General features: G+C 37.0%; 2 protein-coding genes across 2 annotated transcripts; one reads left to right on the forward strand and one right to left on the reverse strand.

Annotated features, from left to right (window-relative positions):
* The first annotated feature begins 5,418 nt into the window (after positions 1–5,418).
* Positions 5,419–6,193, forward strand: LOC125205563 (CASP-like protein 1F2). Its single transcript, XM_048104595.1, has 3 exons — positions 5,419–5,600; positions 5,677–5,797; positions 5,872–6,193. The coding sequence occupies exons 1-3, from the start codon at positions 5,419–5,421 to the stop codon at positions 6,079–6,081; spliced, it is 513 nt and encodes a 170-aa protein (XP_047960552.1). The 3' UTR covers positions 6,082–6,193.
* A 2,858-nt stretch (positions 6,194–9,051) lies between these two features.
* Positions 9,052–11,031, reverse strand: LOC125202013. The gene has a single exon (XM_048100325.1). The coding sequence runs from the start codon at positions 10,957–10,959 to the stop codon at positions 9,295–9,297; it is 1,665 nt and encodes a 554-aa protein (XP_047956282.1). The 5' UTR covers positions 10,960–11,031; the 3' UTR covers positions 9,052–9,294.
* Positions 11,032–19,658: the final 8,627 nt, after the last annotated feature.

Consider the following 19,658-nt stretch of genomic DNA (forward strand, 5'->3'; position numbering starts at 1 on the left):
TTCTCCTCTAATTTCTTGTCTTGCCTGTTACACTATCTTTTTAGCGTCTATTTTAAAAAGAGTTTATTGACTATAAAAGCATAAAGTTTGACAAATTCTGATTATCCCATTTTTAAATTTGAATAACAAACCATGATATTTAAAAAATTCTTAATAGTCACATTTGATCAAATTTATGACATAATGTTTAGCTTTTGTAGCTCAAAATAAAGGTGTTTAGTCCGTGTTATAATAAGGGTGCGTTATATTATTAATTATTTAATTTGCTAACTTTGCTAACTCATCAATACGGTGTATTAAAAATGTCATGGTGATATCAAAATGTCAACACATAATATCAACACATTACATTGAAGTTCAACAAAATTATGTGTTGACATTTTAATGTCATCGTGTTGATATTTTTAATACACTGCATTGATGAGTTAGCAAGTTAGCAACTTAAAAAGTTAGTAATTGATCACTCCCCGTTGTAATATATATGCATGTTATGTAACTATTTATTGTTAACACAAAAATTTCACATGTGTGCACTAATTTAAATCTTAAAAAGTTATTATAGAATAATTGAGAAATTTTTGTAACTTTATAATTTAGCATTCAAAATTTAACAGGTGCAAGGTAAATTAGAATTTGATCCAACTTTAAACTAATTTTTATAGATAATTAATTTGTTTAAAATTTTTATTCAGAATCATGTTTTATGGAGTACTACTCCACTATTTAAGAAAATATAAAAGGGACTTAATTAATTGTTAGAATAGTGGTAGATTTGATTATCATGCAACTTTATTATTAATCAAAAGTATTATAAAAAAATTTAAATCATGTAAAGCCTATTAAATATTGGGCTTTGAAATACATGAAGCCCTACTTCATGTTACCAATACAATATTAGTAGAGAAAGATGCACTGAAATTGAGGTGGTGCTTAAAAAAAAAAAAAAGAATTGTAGCTGGATGCTCTGGCGAGTGGAATCCCCATTTCTTTGACCTTGGAGATTCAAAACCGGCGACAGCGGATCAGAGAGAGGCCGACGGCCTTCTTTATAGAGTGGAGTGGAGTGGTGATACGATGCGTCTTCGTTGAGGAAGCTGCAACGTTTCCGGCATAGAGTCAGAGTCAGTGAGGGAGAAATTTAGCGATTGCAACAATAAAAAATCTAAATTTGGAGGTAAAATCTAATGCTGGCAACAAAATCTTATCTTTCTTATGAATAATTTTTTTCCAGTTGATGTTTAAGCTGACATTGTTCATCTCTCCATCGACCTTTGTTCTGTCTCCCCGTTTTCGCTCTGCCATGGTCGATGCTGCCATTGTTGTCGTGCTTTCCTTGTCCAACCCCCCTGCAACACCTATATATATTCATAGCCCCCCTATACACATATACGTACAGATAGATAAAAGATAGGACAAAAAGAGCATAATGTAGTTCATTTCGGTTTGTCGGAAACTGCCATCGGACATTGCTCTATTAATCACTCATTTAAGATCTCGTACACTATTTTTGCAGGACTTTTATAATAGTAGTTCAAAACTTCTGGTGAAAGCTAGTTTCAATATATAATTTCTTATTAATATATCTCTTCTTCACTTTTCTCAAGATTTTGAGATAGGCGAATTTGACAGATTATACTCAGTCTAGATACAACTTTCTTATTTCTTGTACAGCAGAATAACTACACGCCTACACCCACTTGACCACTTCTCTATTCTATCGTTTTCCCCCCAAAAGTGGTCATAATGGCATTTCTGTGATTTTCTCAACAACTCCCACTTTATATATTGATAGATTTTGTTTTAGTAATTCACGGAAAATGGACAAATTATGCAAAATCCACATAATTTAGGAGATAAATATGCTTATTTTATGATTCCCACTTCGATGTAGAAGATTCAGAACCACACCTCAATCCTAGCTGACCTTGTTGGGTCGTCAATTGTTGGGTCGTCAATAGCTAGGTCATCAATTGTTGGGTCGAAGCTGACCTTGTTATGTACCCCAAAAAAGAATATCGCTCCTCCGTCCACAAAAGATGTCACACTTGTGAGACGACACGAGATTTTAGGAGGTTTTGTTTTGTGTATTAAATGGAGAGAGAAAATATAATTTTTATATTTATGTGAGAGAAAAAAAAATTCAAAAAGGAAATTGTGACATCTTTTGTGGGACAAACTAAAAAGAAAAGTGTGGCATCTTTTGTGGGATAGAGAGAGTATTAAAAATAAAATATCTTTATTTTTGGATGACCAAATCTAGTTTTGTCAATTGACAAGGCAATTAGTACCTATCACAAGTGTCTTAATTAAATACTACTTCAGACCCTACGTAATTGCTCATTTAAATGAGTAAAGATAAATTAACGAAAATTGTATATACAATACCCTTACATTTTAAATCGATTTTTATTTAAACCGGTTTTTTATTAGCTAGTATTATTTTCTTTACCTAATTACCCTTTTGTTATATATTTGTAAAGTCTAATCACTATTAAATTTCATTGATAAAAATGTGAACATATGGAATATCACTACAATAAAAATATGGAAATAGTGCTGCATCAAATAGTTTGCTTAGCCATTAAGATCCCTCTACTTCGTGTTCTTTCTTATTTAGGTTTGAATCATATCAGGCTGCAATTATTTCTTATTCTTAGATGACACTCCAACAATTCAAAAAGCGAATATAAATAGTATTATTTAATAATTTTAACTTGGATTTTACAGAAATTTATGAAAAAAACAAAAACAAACAAAATTATTTTTTATTATAAATTTACGAAAAGAACAAGACATAAAGTACATAATTTCCCACTTGGCCACTTATTATCATTGAAATTTACAAAATTATAAGAATATAACAAAAGTGAACATATGAACAAAAAACAATGTTACTTTATAATTTAAATTAATATAATTTCATATACTCCTATAAATTAACAAAAAAAAGTTAAAATGAGAAAATGGACACCCCAGGCTACAACATGACTTATGCTATTACATTACTATATGTCAATTCTAAATTATATGAATAATATAGTAAAGACTTAAAAAGGTTGCTAACGATTATGTTTATGATGTTAGTACTAAGAAATAAGAATGAAGTATATATGCATGAATTTATTTTTATAATTTGGAATTCTAAAATAATTGGATGTGAATGACTATTATTATTTTGTATTTCATGCTAATACTAAGAAATTAATTATATACGTATGTAGTCGTTAATTATATACCTATGTAGTCGTTTTTATAACTTAGAAATGTAAAGATCGTTTAATAATAAAATAAATAGTGCGAAAGATAATTTAAAAGATAATTTAGTTTGTAGTGGAGAGTTTATATTTAGTTTAAATTACTTAAGAAGAAATTATGCAACTAATGTATATTATCTACATAATTTACATATTTAGTGTGTTGGGTAGAGTTTAAATATCGAGAATAATGTATATATCTACATGATTTAGTTTGTATGGGGGGAGTTTAAATATCGACAATAATGTATATATCTACATGATTTAGTTTGTATTGGGGGAGTTTAAATTTTGAGAAATATCCTCTTTCTTGTTAACGGAAGAAGAAATTATGCCACTGATATATACTAGCATTATTTACCTAATTGAAGTATGAACTTGATTACAAAGACTTAACTAATCTTTCCTAAATGATCATAGAAGGCTAACTCGGTAATACATGAAATTAATTAATAATTATAACTTTATTTTATATGTAAAATACCTAAAATGTCCAATTTTGTATATACAATTTTTGTTAATTTATGACTACCCCATTTAAATTGCAACTCATGGGTATTAAATTGATTAATGCTGTTGAGTTGACCTCCACATGATATTTAGGCTTAATTATCCATGAAATCTAATCAATAATGTAGAATGCACCATTTGTTTCTATAAAATTCAACGATCACAAATTGGAGTCATATTTGTAAGGCACTTTATACGAACGATATAGAATAGAAGATGTTGTGTACAGTTGATACATAATAAACAAAATTTGAATTGAAATTGATGTGTGTATATATTTTACTCACGCATACACAAATTTTGGAAACCTAGTGGTTAATTTATTGCATCAAAAATTGATAGTGTCGACTTGGATTCGAAAAAAAAAAAAAAAAAAAAGATTTATTTAGAATTAATATTCCACCAACTGATATGTCAAAATGCATAGAATTAGGTGCCACTAATACTTCAAGCACTGTACAATTTAATATACTATATATGTCTCAGCCCAAATTATCTTTTTAATATGTTTAATAATTAATTTAAATTATTAGCTTGGACAATGTAAGCCAATTATGACAAATGTTATAGTACATGTCCAACCGACACTTAGTTAACTAATTAAGCACTCTATAAATAACAAAAGCATTCTATAAAATATTACTCCTATAATAATTAAATAGTTTCACACTCACATGAGTATTAAGCACTCTATAAATAACAAAAGCATTCTATAAAATATTACTCCTATAATAATTAAATAGTTTCACACTCACATGAGTATATGTAGAAAGAAAAATCCCTTCTTAGAGGTTGTTATTGCAAAGCCCCAAAAGAGGTGACAAATGCACGAAAATATAGTTATGAATTATAAAACCCATAGATTTAATACTACAAGTAGAGGAACACCCCTTCACCACCTGCACACCTTTACTTACAAAAAAAATGAACCACGATCATTTCCTTATTATGCGATGAATCGAATCTTCAACCTATTAATCAGATATGGTTATCGAATTGCGATTAGAGATGAATCGTTTTACAATTAAGCCGAGTCTCGTTATCGAACCTTGATCAGAGATTAGTTAATCATCTTAACAGCACAACCAAACAACCTGGACTGACTCTCGTCATCTTTATCAAATCGTGATTAGAGATGAAGCGTCTTAACAACTGAACTAAATCTCTTTGTCTTTATCAAATCTTGAATAAAGATGAACCGTATTAACAACTGAATTAAGTCTAGTCATCTCTACATAATATCTCCACTTGATGCATTCTTCAAAGCTACTTCCTCTGTCCACGATTAAAAGTCTCTAAATGGCGCGGGTTTTAAGAAATGTTAAGAAGAGTGGGTGGAAGAAAGTTAGTGGAATAGGGGTCTCACTTGTATATATTAGTTTTAAATGATATGTGAGTTGGATGAGTTAGTGGAATGTGGGGTCTATTTACCATTTATGGTAATTATGAACCGAGACTCTTATTCGCGGACGGACGAAAATAGAAAAACGGGACTCTTATTCGTGGATGGAGGGAGTACTTTTTTTTAAGGAATTCAAGTAATCTTACCACGTTTGCAATTCGATCTTAACTCCTCCCTCCCTCTCTCTATAAACTACCCACCACCATCGTCACTCCTTGCTTTGCAAGAGAGAGAGAGAGAGCTTCATCAATAATGGAAACATCAGCAGAGAAATCCCTCCACCTCCCCGCCCGCAAAACTCACATACACTTCTTCGCATCACAGTTTTCCCTCCGGATTTTCGCCGCCGCATGGATCATGCTCACCGCCAAACAAACCTCCGTCGTCTTCGGCATCCAAGTCGACGCCCGATACAGCTACTCCCCCGCCTTGAAGTAAGAAATATACATACATTATACTCACACACTTCAATTTCCATTCAATTTCCCATTTTTTTCAAAATTAATTTAGGTTTTTCGCATATACGAATCTAATCGTCTTCGCATTGACGATCCTGTCGCTGTTCCTCGCCTACGTCGGCAAAAAGGCGGTGGATCCGGCCTACTTCTTCTACCTCTTCCTGCATGATTTGGTAAAATTAGTCTCGATCGTGTGTGTTTGAATAATTGTCGAAATTGAGTTTGATTTGAGGGAAATTTGGGGCAGATCGTGACGGTGCTGCTGATGGCGGCGACGGCGGTGGGGTACGTGGGGAAATACGGCAACAGCCTCGCCGGATGGGTGGCGATTTGCGGCTACTTGGGCGAATTCTGCAGAAAGGCGACTGCTGCTTCGTCGATTTCGTATTTTGCTCTGCTTGTTTACCTCATTCTCACCGTCATCTCCGCCAACAAGTCGCGCCAAATCTTCATGTGATCAAAGCGAATTGCAGAGCTACTGATATATTTATATATCCTATACAATAATGTTTGTTTATTATGCTAATTGAAGTTCGTTTAGGAGATAATTATGATATACATGTAGTTCGTTTAGAAGAAATATGAGATGTTATTATTTTGGTCTATAAATTAGTGTGATGCTAAATGATGATAAATTTATGTGGTGAGATTGATTATTAGATCATGATACAAGTTATGTATCCGTTTAAATGATAAAGAAAGATGGGAAATTATTAAGAATAGTGATTTAGAGTCTCCATTATACCTTTATGTTTTTTTTTGCCATAATTTCATTTCATATTATGACTAATTTACCCTAATGTCAGATTAAGGCTATATATCTAGTTTAGGAAAATTAAATCAAATTAAATTCCTATACCTAAATGCATGTTTATTAATTAGAGATAAACTTGAATTCAAAGTCATAAATGAATTTTAAAAAAAATTTAGTGTAACGTACGTAACACTTAATTAAAAAATCATTATTTTTTATTATAAATATTATTATAGTAGTATCAATTAACACACTATATAAACAAATTATTATATTAATTATAAAATAATTTGATAACTTATGTGTTTTCAAACAAATTTCTATTTAATTATTTGATATTTTAAGTTTAAATTTCCCTTTTTCTTTGGTATTATTCTTTCATAGCTTGTTCATTTTTGTCAAATATTTTTAAATGGAGTACAAAACAATGAAATCATTTACTCCCTCCGTATTTTAGAAATAGAAACTCTTTCCATTTTAATCCGTCTCTTAAAAATAGAAACTTTTAGAATCTTTCTATTTTTAGACGTGGATCACACAATCCACTAACACTACTTTCACTACTTTTTTTTCCTCTATCTCTCTTACTTTATTAATTTTTGAGTGAATTACATATTTAGGACCTATACTTATCAAGATGCACACTTGCGGTTCCTATACTTGCAAATTATCATTTGCGATCTCTATACTTGTACTTATGCACGTTTTATATGTTTCTATTTTTTAAATACGGAGGGAGTATATAATTTGAAAAAATATACTAAAAAAATAAATATTTTTCTTATTCTAATTTGAATGGTATGATAAAATAATATAGTTATTTGATGAAGCATTTTCTTAAATTATTATTTTATTTTAATCTGTTAGTACATGATAGTATATTAAATTGAGCTAAGAAAATCAATATTGAATTGGGCTAAGAACTCTTAATATTTATAAAGAATCTTGTGAATCAAAAGTGACAAAATAAATAAGTTTATCAATATTGAAAATTAAAATTCAATTTTAAAGTAATTTTTCTTACTTATTACTACATTTTATTAAAAATAGATAATAAATTTTTAATACTTCATATAGCTAATTATTTTTATATTAAATTATTTAAATTTAAATTTGAAAATACTAGTTTAATAAGAAAAATCCATCATTATTTGTTTGCTAATAAACATTATTTGTTTTTAGACAAATGTGCACCAAATATAAATTAATAAAATTACAATATTTTAAAATTTTAAAGATAAGTGATTAAATAGATGCAATAAAAGGGGAGAGAAAAAAAATGTTAATCTTAAATTTGTGGTTACTATGATGTCCATAAATAGGTGTCTTTAATACATCATTTAATGTAAGGGTAATTAAGTATATATACAAAATATAAATTTAATTAAAAATAAAATTATAGTGTATAATTACTATTTAATCCCCATTATGGCATTGCCACTATGTCTCTAAAACATTTTTCAATTCTTAAATAGGTCTTATATAATGAAGTCGTGACCTCAAAATCAAATGACTTCATTGATTATTTTGTAGTCACGTGGTTTAACCGATTTATATATGGTCTTTTATATCATGATTTTATTACTGGTATAATATATGGAGTGATTTTTTTTATATACTCCAAGAACATATAAGATGAATAAAAATTTAGTGCTTCATGGTAAGGGTATACTGTCATCCAGTGTATCCGGCCCAATCATAATTGTAGGAAAATAGATAAAAAGATAAAGAGGAAATAGAAGATTTCTATAATTATGGTTGATTGAACATATCACGTGGCAATATGTTTGGACCGTAAGACATGCCACTTGAATTCCAACGTCACGCGTCATTGTAGAAGCTCCAAAATATTTTTGTTGGGACACAAACATAGATTATGGTTTTTTTTGTGCAACTATACTTATTTTAGGACTTGTGATATGTATATATCTTAATTTTAATACGGAGTAATAAAAATACAATGTAACAAACCAAATAAGGGAGTAATATGGGCCTTCAAAATAATGCACCACCCCATAACTCCAAAAGTAATGTGGGCTTTAAAGAAAACAAGAAGAATTATGATTCTATTTCTATTCATACGGCCTATCCTATGACGTCGTATTGATGAAAATGATGTCGTTTCATTACCAGCAAACATTTAAAAATTAAAAATCATCATCACAAGTCACAACTCAACCTCTGACCTCTCCTCTCTCACTTTGCTTCTTTTTAGCTTCAATTATACCATATATTATTTGAACTAATAAAATACCACCATATCTCCTATAATAAAATCTCAGTAGATGAGCAATCATCATGGAATTATTGCAATGCAACATATAAAATCCACAGCCTGCCCTGGTCCACATCACACAACTAATCTCAATTAACATTGTCACAGCCAACAACACCCCATAACCGAAACTGACATCACATAACCAATTCATTTTATAAACTAATGCTTCAACACTGTCAAGTTGAAGCATACATATCAACAAACATCCCAATTATTTCCATCACAGAATAACAACACATGATGGAATTTCCAGACTGGGAATGTGAAAGAAAACTCACCTCCCAACTCAAGAAATGCGCAGATACAACTACTGCTTACTAGAGAGCAAGTTCCCGAGTAAAACAAAGGCGAAGCAAACGAACCCGAACAGCAAAGGGATTGCAGAACACTACTGCTTCATGTCAATTTAGTTTATTGCATTTCATTGTGATGAACACAAATAACTAATCATGTTAGTTATACACCACAAACTTTCATCAGCTAACTGCTACCACATTTACTTTCCTACCACAAACTTTAACCACAGTTTATACACAACGTGTAACAAAACAACCAAAAAAATCACAGAGCAAAAACAACAGATAAATTATGTTACACAGAGACTGAGACACAATCACCTCGTGTGGGTGGTGGTGTTGTCAAGAGCGGGCAAAGACGCCCCACAGCTTCCCCCGTCCAAGGCTGTCGAGGAGCTTCTTAGCACCATCAACCTCAGCCTCCACGAGCTTCTGCAAGTGAGCAGAGGCACCAGCCGCCACTATTTGTTTCTGGCATTTCTTGCTCTGCAGCAGCGATCCTAATATCGACATGGCATGCTTCTTATTATCCAAGGTGTCTAGTGAAGGATTCAATAGCTGAACTGCACACACAATCCCCTTGTCTTCCTTGCTGAAAACCCTCCTATTTCCGGGATAATTCATGAGATTCGACAGCAATTCAGCCGCGGCTTCCTTCTCCTCGACCGCCTTACCATCCAACATGCTCACAAGGTGAGGAATGCACCCCATTTCCCCCAATTCCTTCCTTATTTTGGTGTTGTAAGCCAAATGAGACAGAGCTTTGGCAGCTGCGATCCTAACGCCTAAAACGCCACAGCTTAGTACGCTAACTAAGCGGCTTAGGAAGCCGTTTGCAACGAGGAATTCAGCGATGTTCGGGCAGGAAGCCATTGCTCTCACCATCTCCACAACCACCTCCAGAGTCTGAGCAGTTGGAGAAGAATTCCAGATATCAATGAGCGTTTGAATTCCACCTTCCCTTGCAACAAGCAGCTTCAAACCATCGTCTTCAGCCACCAAATTGCACAAGCATCCAATCGCATTCTCCTGCGCCAACGCTGTGCCTGAATCGCACAATGCTAGCAGTATCAATACTGTGTTTTCCTCGATGAAATTCTCCCTCACATCTTCGAAAACGGCGAGATTCCGCAAAACCCCAGCCGCCAGCGCCTGCGAATTGGGGGAACCTTCTCGGCAAATGTCCAGCAGCGACGAGATTCCTCCTCTCGATCCAATCGCCCTCGCGTTTTCCTTCGAATTGCTCAAAACCCTAAGCGCGATGCACGATTTCTCCTTGGCGAATACGCTCCCGGATTCGAGCACACGCATCAAATTGTTCAGCAATACCAAACCCTCCGCCATCAAAACGTGCTTGCTCGAGTCCTCGGTAGAGATTTTCGCGATCGCGCTGACCGATTTCTCCTTCAATTCGGGTGAATTACTGCAGTCGAGAAGGTGCACCAGCACCGGAACTATCCCCTGCGCCACCGCAATCAGTAAATTCTTCCCGTCCTCCTGCAATAAACCGTTGAGAGATTCTAGGGCGGAGCTCTTCGATTCGGTCGAACCGATCTGCAGCCGAGTAATCAAGTACCGGATTTCTCCCCGCGCGGATTCTCTCCTGCTGATAACCGCATCGGCGTTCTCCGCGAGCACGCCGCTGCGGACGATGACCTCGAGATCGCTGGTGTGCGCGTCCAGCTTCGCCGACAAGGAGTCGATGTCGCTCTGCGTTTTGAGCTTTCCCGCGGGGGGAGTGGGGGAGTGGCAGAGCGCGGAGAGGGAGGCGGCGGATGAACACGTGGAGGAGACGGAGCGGAGGAGGTCGGAGGAGAGGGGGTTATTGGCTGCGGCAGCGGCGGCGGAGGTGGATAGATTGGAAAGGCGGTTGTTTAATGTAGTGAGCTTCGTGGCTATGAGCGACCATTTGCCCTTGAGGATTTGAACGCGGGAGACGGAGTCTAAGAGAGAGTGGAGCTGCTGCTGTACGTCGGCGACGGCGGAATTGATCGGCTCTTCCTTCATGGCGTCGGCGCGGCGGAGGAAGGGCGTAGTGTGGAAATGCAAACGCTCGATTTCCAATTATGGTAATATTCTAAATCATTATATAATCAATACTCCATTATTTTAATTTAGTGATTTATTGATTAATCATAGAAAGAGCTAATCCGAGTGTAATTAAATAAATGACGCAACACGGCAACTGTTGCTACTTTAATATATAACATTACATTATGATCAAGTAAATAAATTATTACTCTACTATTGTTATATTAAAATGTTGATTAAGACGTACACTTAACGAATGAAAAAGTCTCCCCTTAACAGCAATAAAACAAGAGAAAAAGTCAGAATTGACAATAACATCTTGGTATATTTATTTTGTTTTGGTATGCAATAGTATAATCTATAGCATGCCATAAGTAGACAAGTAGCTACAAATGAAATCATACTCGTATTTAAATTATTTCAATTTCCAAACACTGAAACCCAATACTACTAAATTGACAGTGAGGAAAAGAGGTTTTGGAAAGACTTGTACAAAAGGTATTAAAGGGTCTACTACAAAAGATACAGGCATGTGAATATGTACTATTCCCTCAGTGGACACATATTTTTGGCCACAGAAATTAAGAAAACTTGTTTTGAGTGAGTTAAGTAAATAGTAAAATAAAGTAAGAAATGAAAAGATAAAGAGATGGAGAAAGAGTAAAGTAGTTGAAAAGAAATAGGTTATTTTTATTAAAAAAGAAAATATTGTACTTACTATGTAACATACCAAAATGACTCTATTATTATAGAACGGAACGAATAAAGTAAGTATAAAATATGAAATTTTATTAATGGGATCATTATTTTATTTAATCGGAGTTGCCTACTATGTACTCCTACTAGGTCCTATATTTGGTAAATCAAAACTAAATTGAAGATTAAAAAAATAAAGTGAAAAGGGAGGGAAATTACGGAGGGAAAGGGGTGCTAAACCAAAAAGGTGGGGAGAAAAGTGCAAAATGACAAAATATTATAGGGCGAAAAGATGGAGGTGCAGTGCCAGGCATGAGAACAAAGATTTCCATACCAAACCCTCGTTCATTCGGTGTATTACTTTTTTAACTTTTAAGAGTAGTATTTTGTAAAAAGACTTTATTCTATCTATTTTTTATCTACTATATATTTTAATTTTTAAAGAGATATTTTCTTTGTCAACAAACCTTACCAAAGTATAAATTTTTTTTATCTGTAATACTTGTAAATATCTTTTGAGATTTATTACTTTTAATGTATTATTATTTGAATTACTTCTTCACTATTTTGATTTTTTTTTTAAATATCTTCGAGCCCAAGAAGAATATTTCAGTCCTTTTAATCACTTCTTTATTAAAATATTTAATTTCTTTATTGATTGGTTTGCGGACGTTGTCTATGATACTTCCTCCGTCCGCAATTAGAAGTCTCATTCCATAGTGACATGAGTTTTAAGAAATGTTAAGAAAAGTGAGTGAAAAAAATTAGTGTAATATGAGTTCCACTTATATATATTAATTTTAAATGAAATGCGAGTGGAATGAGTTAGTAGAATGTGAGACTCTATTACTATTTATAGTAAAAGTGAATCGGGAGTCCTATCCGTGGATAGAGGGAGTATATTTTATGAAGTCTATTAACTACGATATAAAAAAATGTTAATTAAAATATATGTTCAATTTATAAACATAACAATAAAGTAAATTTAACAAACATTATTAAGTGGCTATTATAGTATGGGTATGCGGCATGGTCCCCGGTCAGCTGGTATACAGTGTACAAAGCTTGTATATTTATGAGGAAGCACCTCAGTAGCCACAAATGGCAGCGATTGATTATTATAATATTTATGAGAGTTACACCTCACTACTATTTCTACGCAATTTATTTATATTATTAATCACTAATCGGACAGTCTAGAGCAAGAACGGGACCGTGCCCACAGCCACTTCATCGATAAAACAACCTTATTTAACTAATTTCACAAAGTTTTGGTAATTTTATATTGTATCTTTATTATAGTTATATCATTTTTTGTATGGGTAAAGGTGCACCGCACCATTACAGTAGTTATTTAATTTCTTAATATATGGAGTATTCATTACACTAGTTAAAGTGCATAATTTTATAAATCCTGAGTTTGTATGTGATAAAAAATGTGCAAATGGGTTTGATTGTGGCAAGAAGAAGTAAGAGACACACGTTTTCATGTATAAATGTATAGGGGTAAAGAAAAAGAAAAGAATCGCTGATTGCGATAAATTTCTCCTAAAAATTGCACTCTTAATTGGCATCAGTTGGATTTTGGAATCAAAGCTCATTTCCTTTTCTCATGAGATTTCATAATCTTGATTTGAAATTAATTAAAAAACTGAAGGGGTTATGTAGTGAGGAATTTCTGATCGGCAAAGAGATATAGAAAATGTGAGATGCGATAATTTCACATACTAAAAAGAGAAGTGAGGTGAGGTGGCGTAGAAGAGAGGCGCTCAATTGCCGCTCACAAAATGTTCGATCAATATAACAAATCTCTTTATATATAAACACTTTATATAACTATTCAGTATAACAAATCTCTTTTAAGTGAAATCATTTATTTACTTTTTACGTGTATAATTTATGATTTCAATCCAATGCCGTTATAATTACGTGTAAATAGCAACAATATCATGTGTTTCTAATATAGACCATACAACCATGCATATATATGCAATTTTCAATGGTCAACACTTCACATAATTAATCGACCTAGTATTTATTAGGTTAATCATTAATTCGTTAACATTTCAATTGGCAAGTTAGAATTAGTTTCTTCTTGCTGGTCCATTTGCACGGCCTAAACATGATCCTCTCTCAAAGGCGAAATTTGTGTAACTATCTGTGAGTCTTGGCGTGATGGACCAATTATGAAGACTTGAATAATGTGGAAGTTAAGTCGTTGACGTTGACCTATTAATCAATAATTAATACTACTGCTATTACTAAATAAAGTTCTTATATCTATTTAGTGTGATCATTAGGGATGGATAATGGAATAATTACAATAATTAATCATATGACCTTGATAATGTCGACGAATACCATATGTTTTATTATTTTTTAACCGTGCTCCATTAGATTATAAAATTGGAAAATTTATAATTATTGTACTTGAATGAAAGGAAAAGAGTTTAGTTTATCAATACTAGATGTAAGTAAACTACGTCTATTGACAACCCTAAATTTTTCATTGTAATAGGCATAGTTAAAAAAATGACTTAAATTCTTGTTTGATATTAAAAAAAATACAAGTAGTATTATTCAAATGACGACTATGCATTGGATTATAAACTAGGCTGAAAATTATGGGCTTAAAATATTTGGGCTAAGAAGATGTATAAAGTACTACTAACTAGCTTTTACTGTATTATAATTAGAGAATAAATTTCAACAACAAAATATTTGGGCTAAGAAGTGAATTTCAAAACTTATAGATTGTTCAGATACTTACACTGAAAACTAAAACTGGGCTTGCATTTAATAGATGTATAAAGTACAACTAACTAGCTTTTACTGTATTATAATTAGAGAATAAATTTCAACAACAAAATAAAAAATGGACAGATAAGATTAAAACACAAAGGTTTCATGTTTATATACTAGGTCATTGTAAGTCATTTTAGTTCATATTAGAGATATAAACTCATATGAACTAAAATAATTTAATAATAACCTTTATGTTATGAACTAAATTGATTTAAACATGACTTCCGCATTTGGGTATTTGATTATGCATTGGGACGAGAAAAATATAAATGTAGTATTCCATGGAATATTTATCCTAAAAACCAATAAATATGTGTCGCACTATAAACGTTTATAACTTTAATATATGTGCAAATCATACGATTAACAAGTAATGGGCTTTAATTCAATTTCAAAAAAGAATAATTCTTGAAGTAAAGTGATAAAAGAATAAAATAAAATTGAGCCATTCAGAGTTGACAATTGACATTGTTTTCTAATAAGTGGAAATAAGGATTGATTTGGGTATATATACTGCAGGAATATATGAAATACGTAAATAGGTCAAATGAAAATGATTTATATGGTTTGGGGAATTGATAAATGAGATCGGCTAGACTTTTGAATCAATTCCTTTGCATGCATTGACGTTTACAATAATTCATGCACGACACCTGGTGATGTTGATGGAGAAAATCAATATAGTCAACATTCATACATTGCTATTTAATTTATATACCTAAGTCAGTATTTAATAGTAATTTAATAGTGATGTTGTGTGTCTTGTCTAAAAAAAACAGTAATTAAGTACTATAATTCAAATTCATAAGAGCATCCATTATAATCGGCGAGCGACCGGCTAGCTGATTCCAGGCGCTAGTCGGACCGCTCGCCGAACCATTGCAACCGACGAGCGCGGAATTGGCGAGAAATTCGGCGAGCGCTGGCCGATGCACTCGCCGATCCGCTCGCCGCCATTGTAGGCTGGCGATCGGCTAGCGATCGGCCAATGCAATTTTTTTAATTAAATTTTCGAAACACTATATATACGCGATTTTCACGTCATTTTCATTTGCACCACTTGTTTTAACGAGTTTTCTCTCTCTTAATTTCTGCACAAGAGAAATAACGCGAAATGGATCACAACAACGAGTCTACTCCAGCGACGAGCGGGAATCAAACTCCCACGGTACCCGCGGGAGCGAGATGGGGGCAGATGGGCGGCGGGTACTACAGCATGTACCCTTGGCAGCAGATGATGCCGCAGGGCGGCGGGCAGGTGGTACCGGGCATGCAACCCGATATGCAGATGATGCCCGGTTGGGGAGCCGGGATGCAGTTGATGCCACAGATGATGCCGGGGTGGTAGACGGGGGTGCAGCCCGTGACGCGCGAGGGGGGGGGGGACAATGTCTATCGCCCCACTCTTGATTTTTTGACTGCGTCTTCCCACACATCGATGAAAGTGGAGACTCAATTCACTGGAGATGACACTTTCTCCATAGAGGAGTTGTTGGTACCAATCGATACGGAGACACTCTCATTCAGACAGAGGGAGTAGGTCAGGGGCGGGGGCAGGACCGGGGCGCACCAAAGAAGAAGAAGAAGGGCAAAAAGGTGGTAGGCGAGTCGTCGCAGCCGGCTGATGACGACAGTGTACGGAGGAAGTGGACGGATGATGAGAACGTCGCGCTGTCCAAGGCTTGGGTGTCTGTTTGTGATGATCCCCTTGTTTCAAACAATCAGAGCATCGTCAACATGTGGGCTAAAATTGCAGCAGCCTACAAGAGGAATTGCCCGCATGGGAAGGCATACACCGGAGAGGAGTGCCGGAAGGGGTGGGAGCGAATCAGGGCTGCGGTCTCCCGATTTGCGGGCTTGTACACCAACGCCCTCGCGCATGAAGACCGTGGCCAGACTAACGAGGATTGCAGGAGGATAGCGGAGAAAGCCTTCCCCGTGCCGGGGCTGTATAAGGAATTCACCTACTGGAACTGCTATCTGGTGCTGATGGATTCCGAGAAGTTCCGGCGGGTGTCGATGCTGGCTGGCCGAAGAAGCAGCGGCTGAACTATGCCGGTGATTACAGCGGCAGCAGCGGCGGTTCCCACGACCTCCCCGAGGATGTTCCAGAGGAGTCGTCCCCTCCATCCTTCGCTCGCCGCACTCGCCCGATTGGTCAGAGGAGGGCGCAACGGGCAGCGAGGGGAGTCGCCCAGGGGTCCCAGGAGGTCCATTCGGCATCCCCCCTGTTAGCAAGTCGGCAGTCGAACTCGCCTTCTACGCGCGTCAACAAACGCGCAAACAAATGCACAAGATCTTCCACGAATGGAAGGAGGCAACTGACCCCGAGGAGAAGAAGTTTCTTCACTCAATGCTCGAGAGTATGCGGGTCGAGTTGGGGGGATCGAGACGCGGGCTCGCCGATGCCGAGGGTGCAGCCGGTGGCGGCGAGGACGGCGGCGACGACGATGAGGAGTAGAGTGGGGAGGGGGCTCGTGTGTGGATTCCCGGATATTTGCAGTCGGCCAGCGGCGAATCGGCCAGAAAAAATCGGCGTGGGCTAGCCGATTCAGGGGCGCTGGCCGCCATTGTGGCGTTCCGATCGGCCAGCGCCTATTTTCGTTTTTTTTTAAATTTTTTTTGAAAACCTATATATACGCGATTTTAGTTTCATTTTCATTTGCACCACTTGTTTTAACGAGTTTTCTCTCTCTCTAACTTTCTGTACAAGAGCATCATCGAGCGATGGACAACAACAACGAGTCCAGTCTGGCGACGAGCGACTCTCATACGCCCACGGTACCCTTGGGATCTGCATGGGCCAGATGGGCGGCAGATGGGCCCAGGGTTTAACGTCCCTTGGGGGCGGTTGATGGGGATGATGGATGGAGCGCCGGGGGCCACGGAGGATGCACGGGGGAACCAGGGGGTATGCCGGGAGGCAGGGAAGCGAGCGAAACAGCGCGGCCGATCGGCCCAGGGGTGGGGAGGTATGCCCCAGATGCAGTGGCAGATGATGGGGATGATGTGGCAGGGAGGGATGCGGCCGCGGTATGCATCCCGGGATGTAGGGGCCCCTGGGGGAGGACACGGTCTATCGTCCCTCTCTTGATTTTTTTACGGCTTCGTCTCACACGTCGACCCCCAATAAAGACGCAGCTCACTGGCGATGACCTTTTGTCATTGCATGATATGGGGATCGATCTCGGGGATCCGGACACTCCTGTTCCAGCGGGTCGGGCCGCGCCGAAGAAGAAGAAGGGGCAAGGGGAAGGGCAAGGCGGTCGGCGAGTCCTCGCAGCCCGGTGTTGACGACACCCCCCACGGAGGAAGTGGACGGAGGATGAGTATGCCGGCGTGGCCAAGGCGTGGTTGTCGGTGCTGCGACAATCCGCTAGTTGCGAACAACGGCAGGTGCGTCAACATGTGGGCGAAGATTAGAGCAGCCTACGGGAGGAACTGCCCTGCCCAGCATGGGAAGGACTACGGCGGGGAGGAGTGCCGGAAGGGGTGGGAACGGATCAGGGCCGCGGTCGGCCGATTTTCGGGTTGTACGCCAACGCCCTCCGCCAAGCTGACTAGTGGGCAGAATGAGGAGGACGCCCGGAGGATAGCGGAGAGTCAGTTCCCCTTGCCGGGGAAGTATAAGGAGTTCCTCTTCTGGGAATGCTATGTGTTGTTGAAGGACTCCGAGAAGTTCCGGGCGGGTGCGGCGTCCCAGGTGGCCGAAGAAGCAGAGGCCGAACTATTCCGGCGACTACAGCGGCGGCAGCGGCCGGCGGATCCCACGACCTCCCCCCGGATGCTGAGGAGTTTTCGTCCCCTCCATCCGCTACTTGTCGCCCTCGCCCGGTTGGCCAAAAGCGGGCGCAACGGGCAGCGAGGGGAGGATCCCCCTATCGCCCCAGGAGGTCATCTCGGCCCCCCCACCCCCACGCGCGTACACGTTATTCTCGCGTGCAAAGACGGAGGAACGTATGTTCGCGGTCTTCCAAGAGGGGAAGGCCGCAACCGACCCCACGGAGAAGAGGTTCCTCTACTCGATGCTCGAGAACATGCGGGTGGATTTGGATGCCTCGAGGGCACTGGTGGGGGGTTCAGACGCGGGCTCAGATACCCCGGGTGGCGGCGGCGACGACGAGGAGTAGAGAGTGGCGGGGCTCGTGTGTGGAAGCCCTTTTTTTTCAAAAAAAAAATCATGTATTTTTTTTTATCTATGTGCTTTTTTTTTTTAATGAAATGAATGAATTTTCCCATATATGTCTCGTAAATTTAATTCCGTAATTTAATCAAAAATTTTATTCCGTAAAATGTAGTTGTTTTTGAATTATTTTTATTGCGGCTGGCCTATGGCTAATGTGGCAGGTAGATTTTTAGTGCTGCTGACGTGGCAGGGAGAGAGAGTGGTTGGCCTATTACCACTGAGGAGGCTCTAATACCACTTCCCAAATTAAGTGTGTCCATTTATGATTTTATGACAAGTGATCAGTTTTGTTCTTGACTGAAAATATGCATCGGATTATATTATAATTAGAGTGTCCTAATTAATAATTATTTTTCTTGAAATGAATGAAATAGATGTGGAAATGGTAGAGGTCCCCCTCACAGTGGGAATATCTTTATCAATTCTTTGTAAGGATGAGAATATTTGTGGTTTATGATTTAATCAAAATTGAGCTATATATGTAGTTTCATGCTGTAATTATTAATTACTCTAAAATAATTTAAATAGGTGGAACAAATGTGTGTCGATATTTGCTATCGAACACAAAAATGTCTTAATGTAACTATGTATGCATAATTACAGTATCATCATTCCTATGTTTATGACCGAATAAAGTATTACATCGCCCAAATAATGATGTTGCACGTTGAAATTCACATATGTGTCTACATATATGACATGTAATTATTTGACAAAAAATGTATAGTATAAATATTATTTACACTTTAGAACTGAGATTATATATGAGATGTTGAATTGAAATGTCACATTTGAACTCCAATATGGTACTATTAGTCTGGAGTCGACACGTAAAGTGATTAATACAAATCTGTATCAATAAGAAAATAATACCCCTCTGTCATAATACTCAACGATTAGGAATTTTATAATCCTTACACAAACACAAATTTCATTAAGAGCCCACAGAGATTAATATAGGAGTAATGGGGTGTTTTGACCTAATAAT

Source organism: Salvia hispanica, chromosome 1 (genome assembly GCF_023119035.1).
Source record: "Salvia hispanica cultivar TCC Black 2014 chromosome 1, UniMelb_Shisp_WGS_1.0, whole genome shotgun sequence".
In the NCBI taxonomy this organism is placed as follows: Eukaryota; Viridiplantae; Streptophyta; class Magnoliopsida; order Lamiales; family Lamiaceae; genus Salvia; species Salvia hispanica.

Bases quoted from the DNA above. Each gene is read 5' to 3' on its own strand.
- LOC125205563 (XM_048104595.1), top strand. From the start codon at position 5,419: ATGGAAACATCAGCAGAGAAATCCCTCCACCTCCCCGCCCGCAAAACT. The intron at 5,601-5,676 runs GTAAGAAATATA...AAATTAATTTAG, and splicing joins AGCTACTCCCCCGCCTTGAA to GTTTTTCGCATATACGAATC. The intron at 5,798-5,871 runs GTAAAATTAGTC...AATTTGGGGCAG, and splicing joins ACCTCTTCCTGCATGATTTG to ATCGTGACGGTGCTGCTGAT.
- LOC125202013 (XM_048100325.1), bottom strand. From the start codon at position 10,959: ATGAAGGAAGAGCCGATCAATTCCGCCGTCGCCGACGTACAGCAGCAG.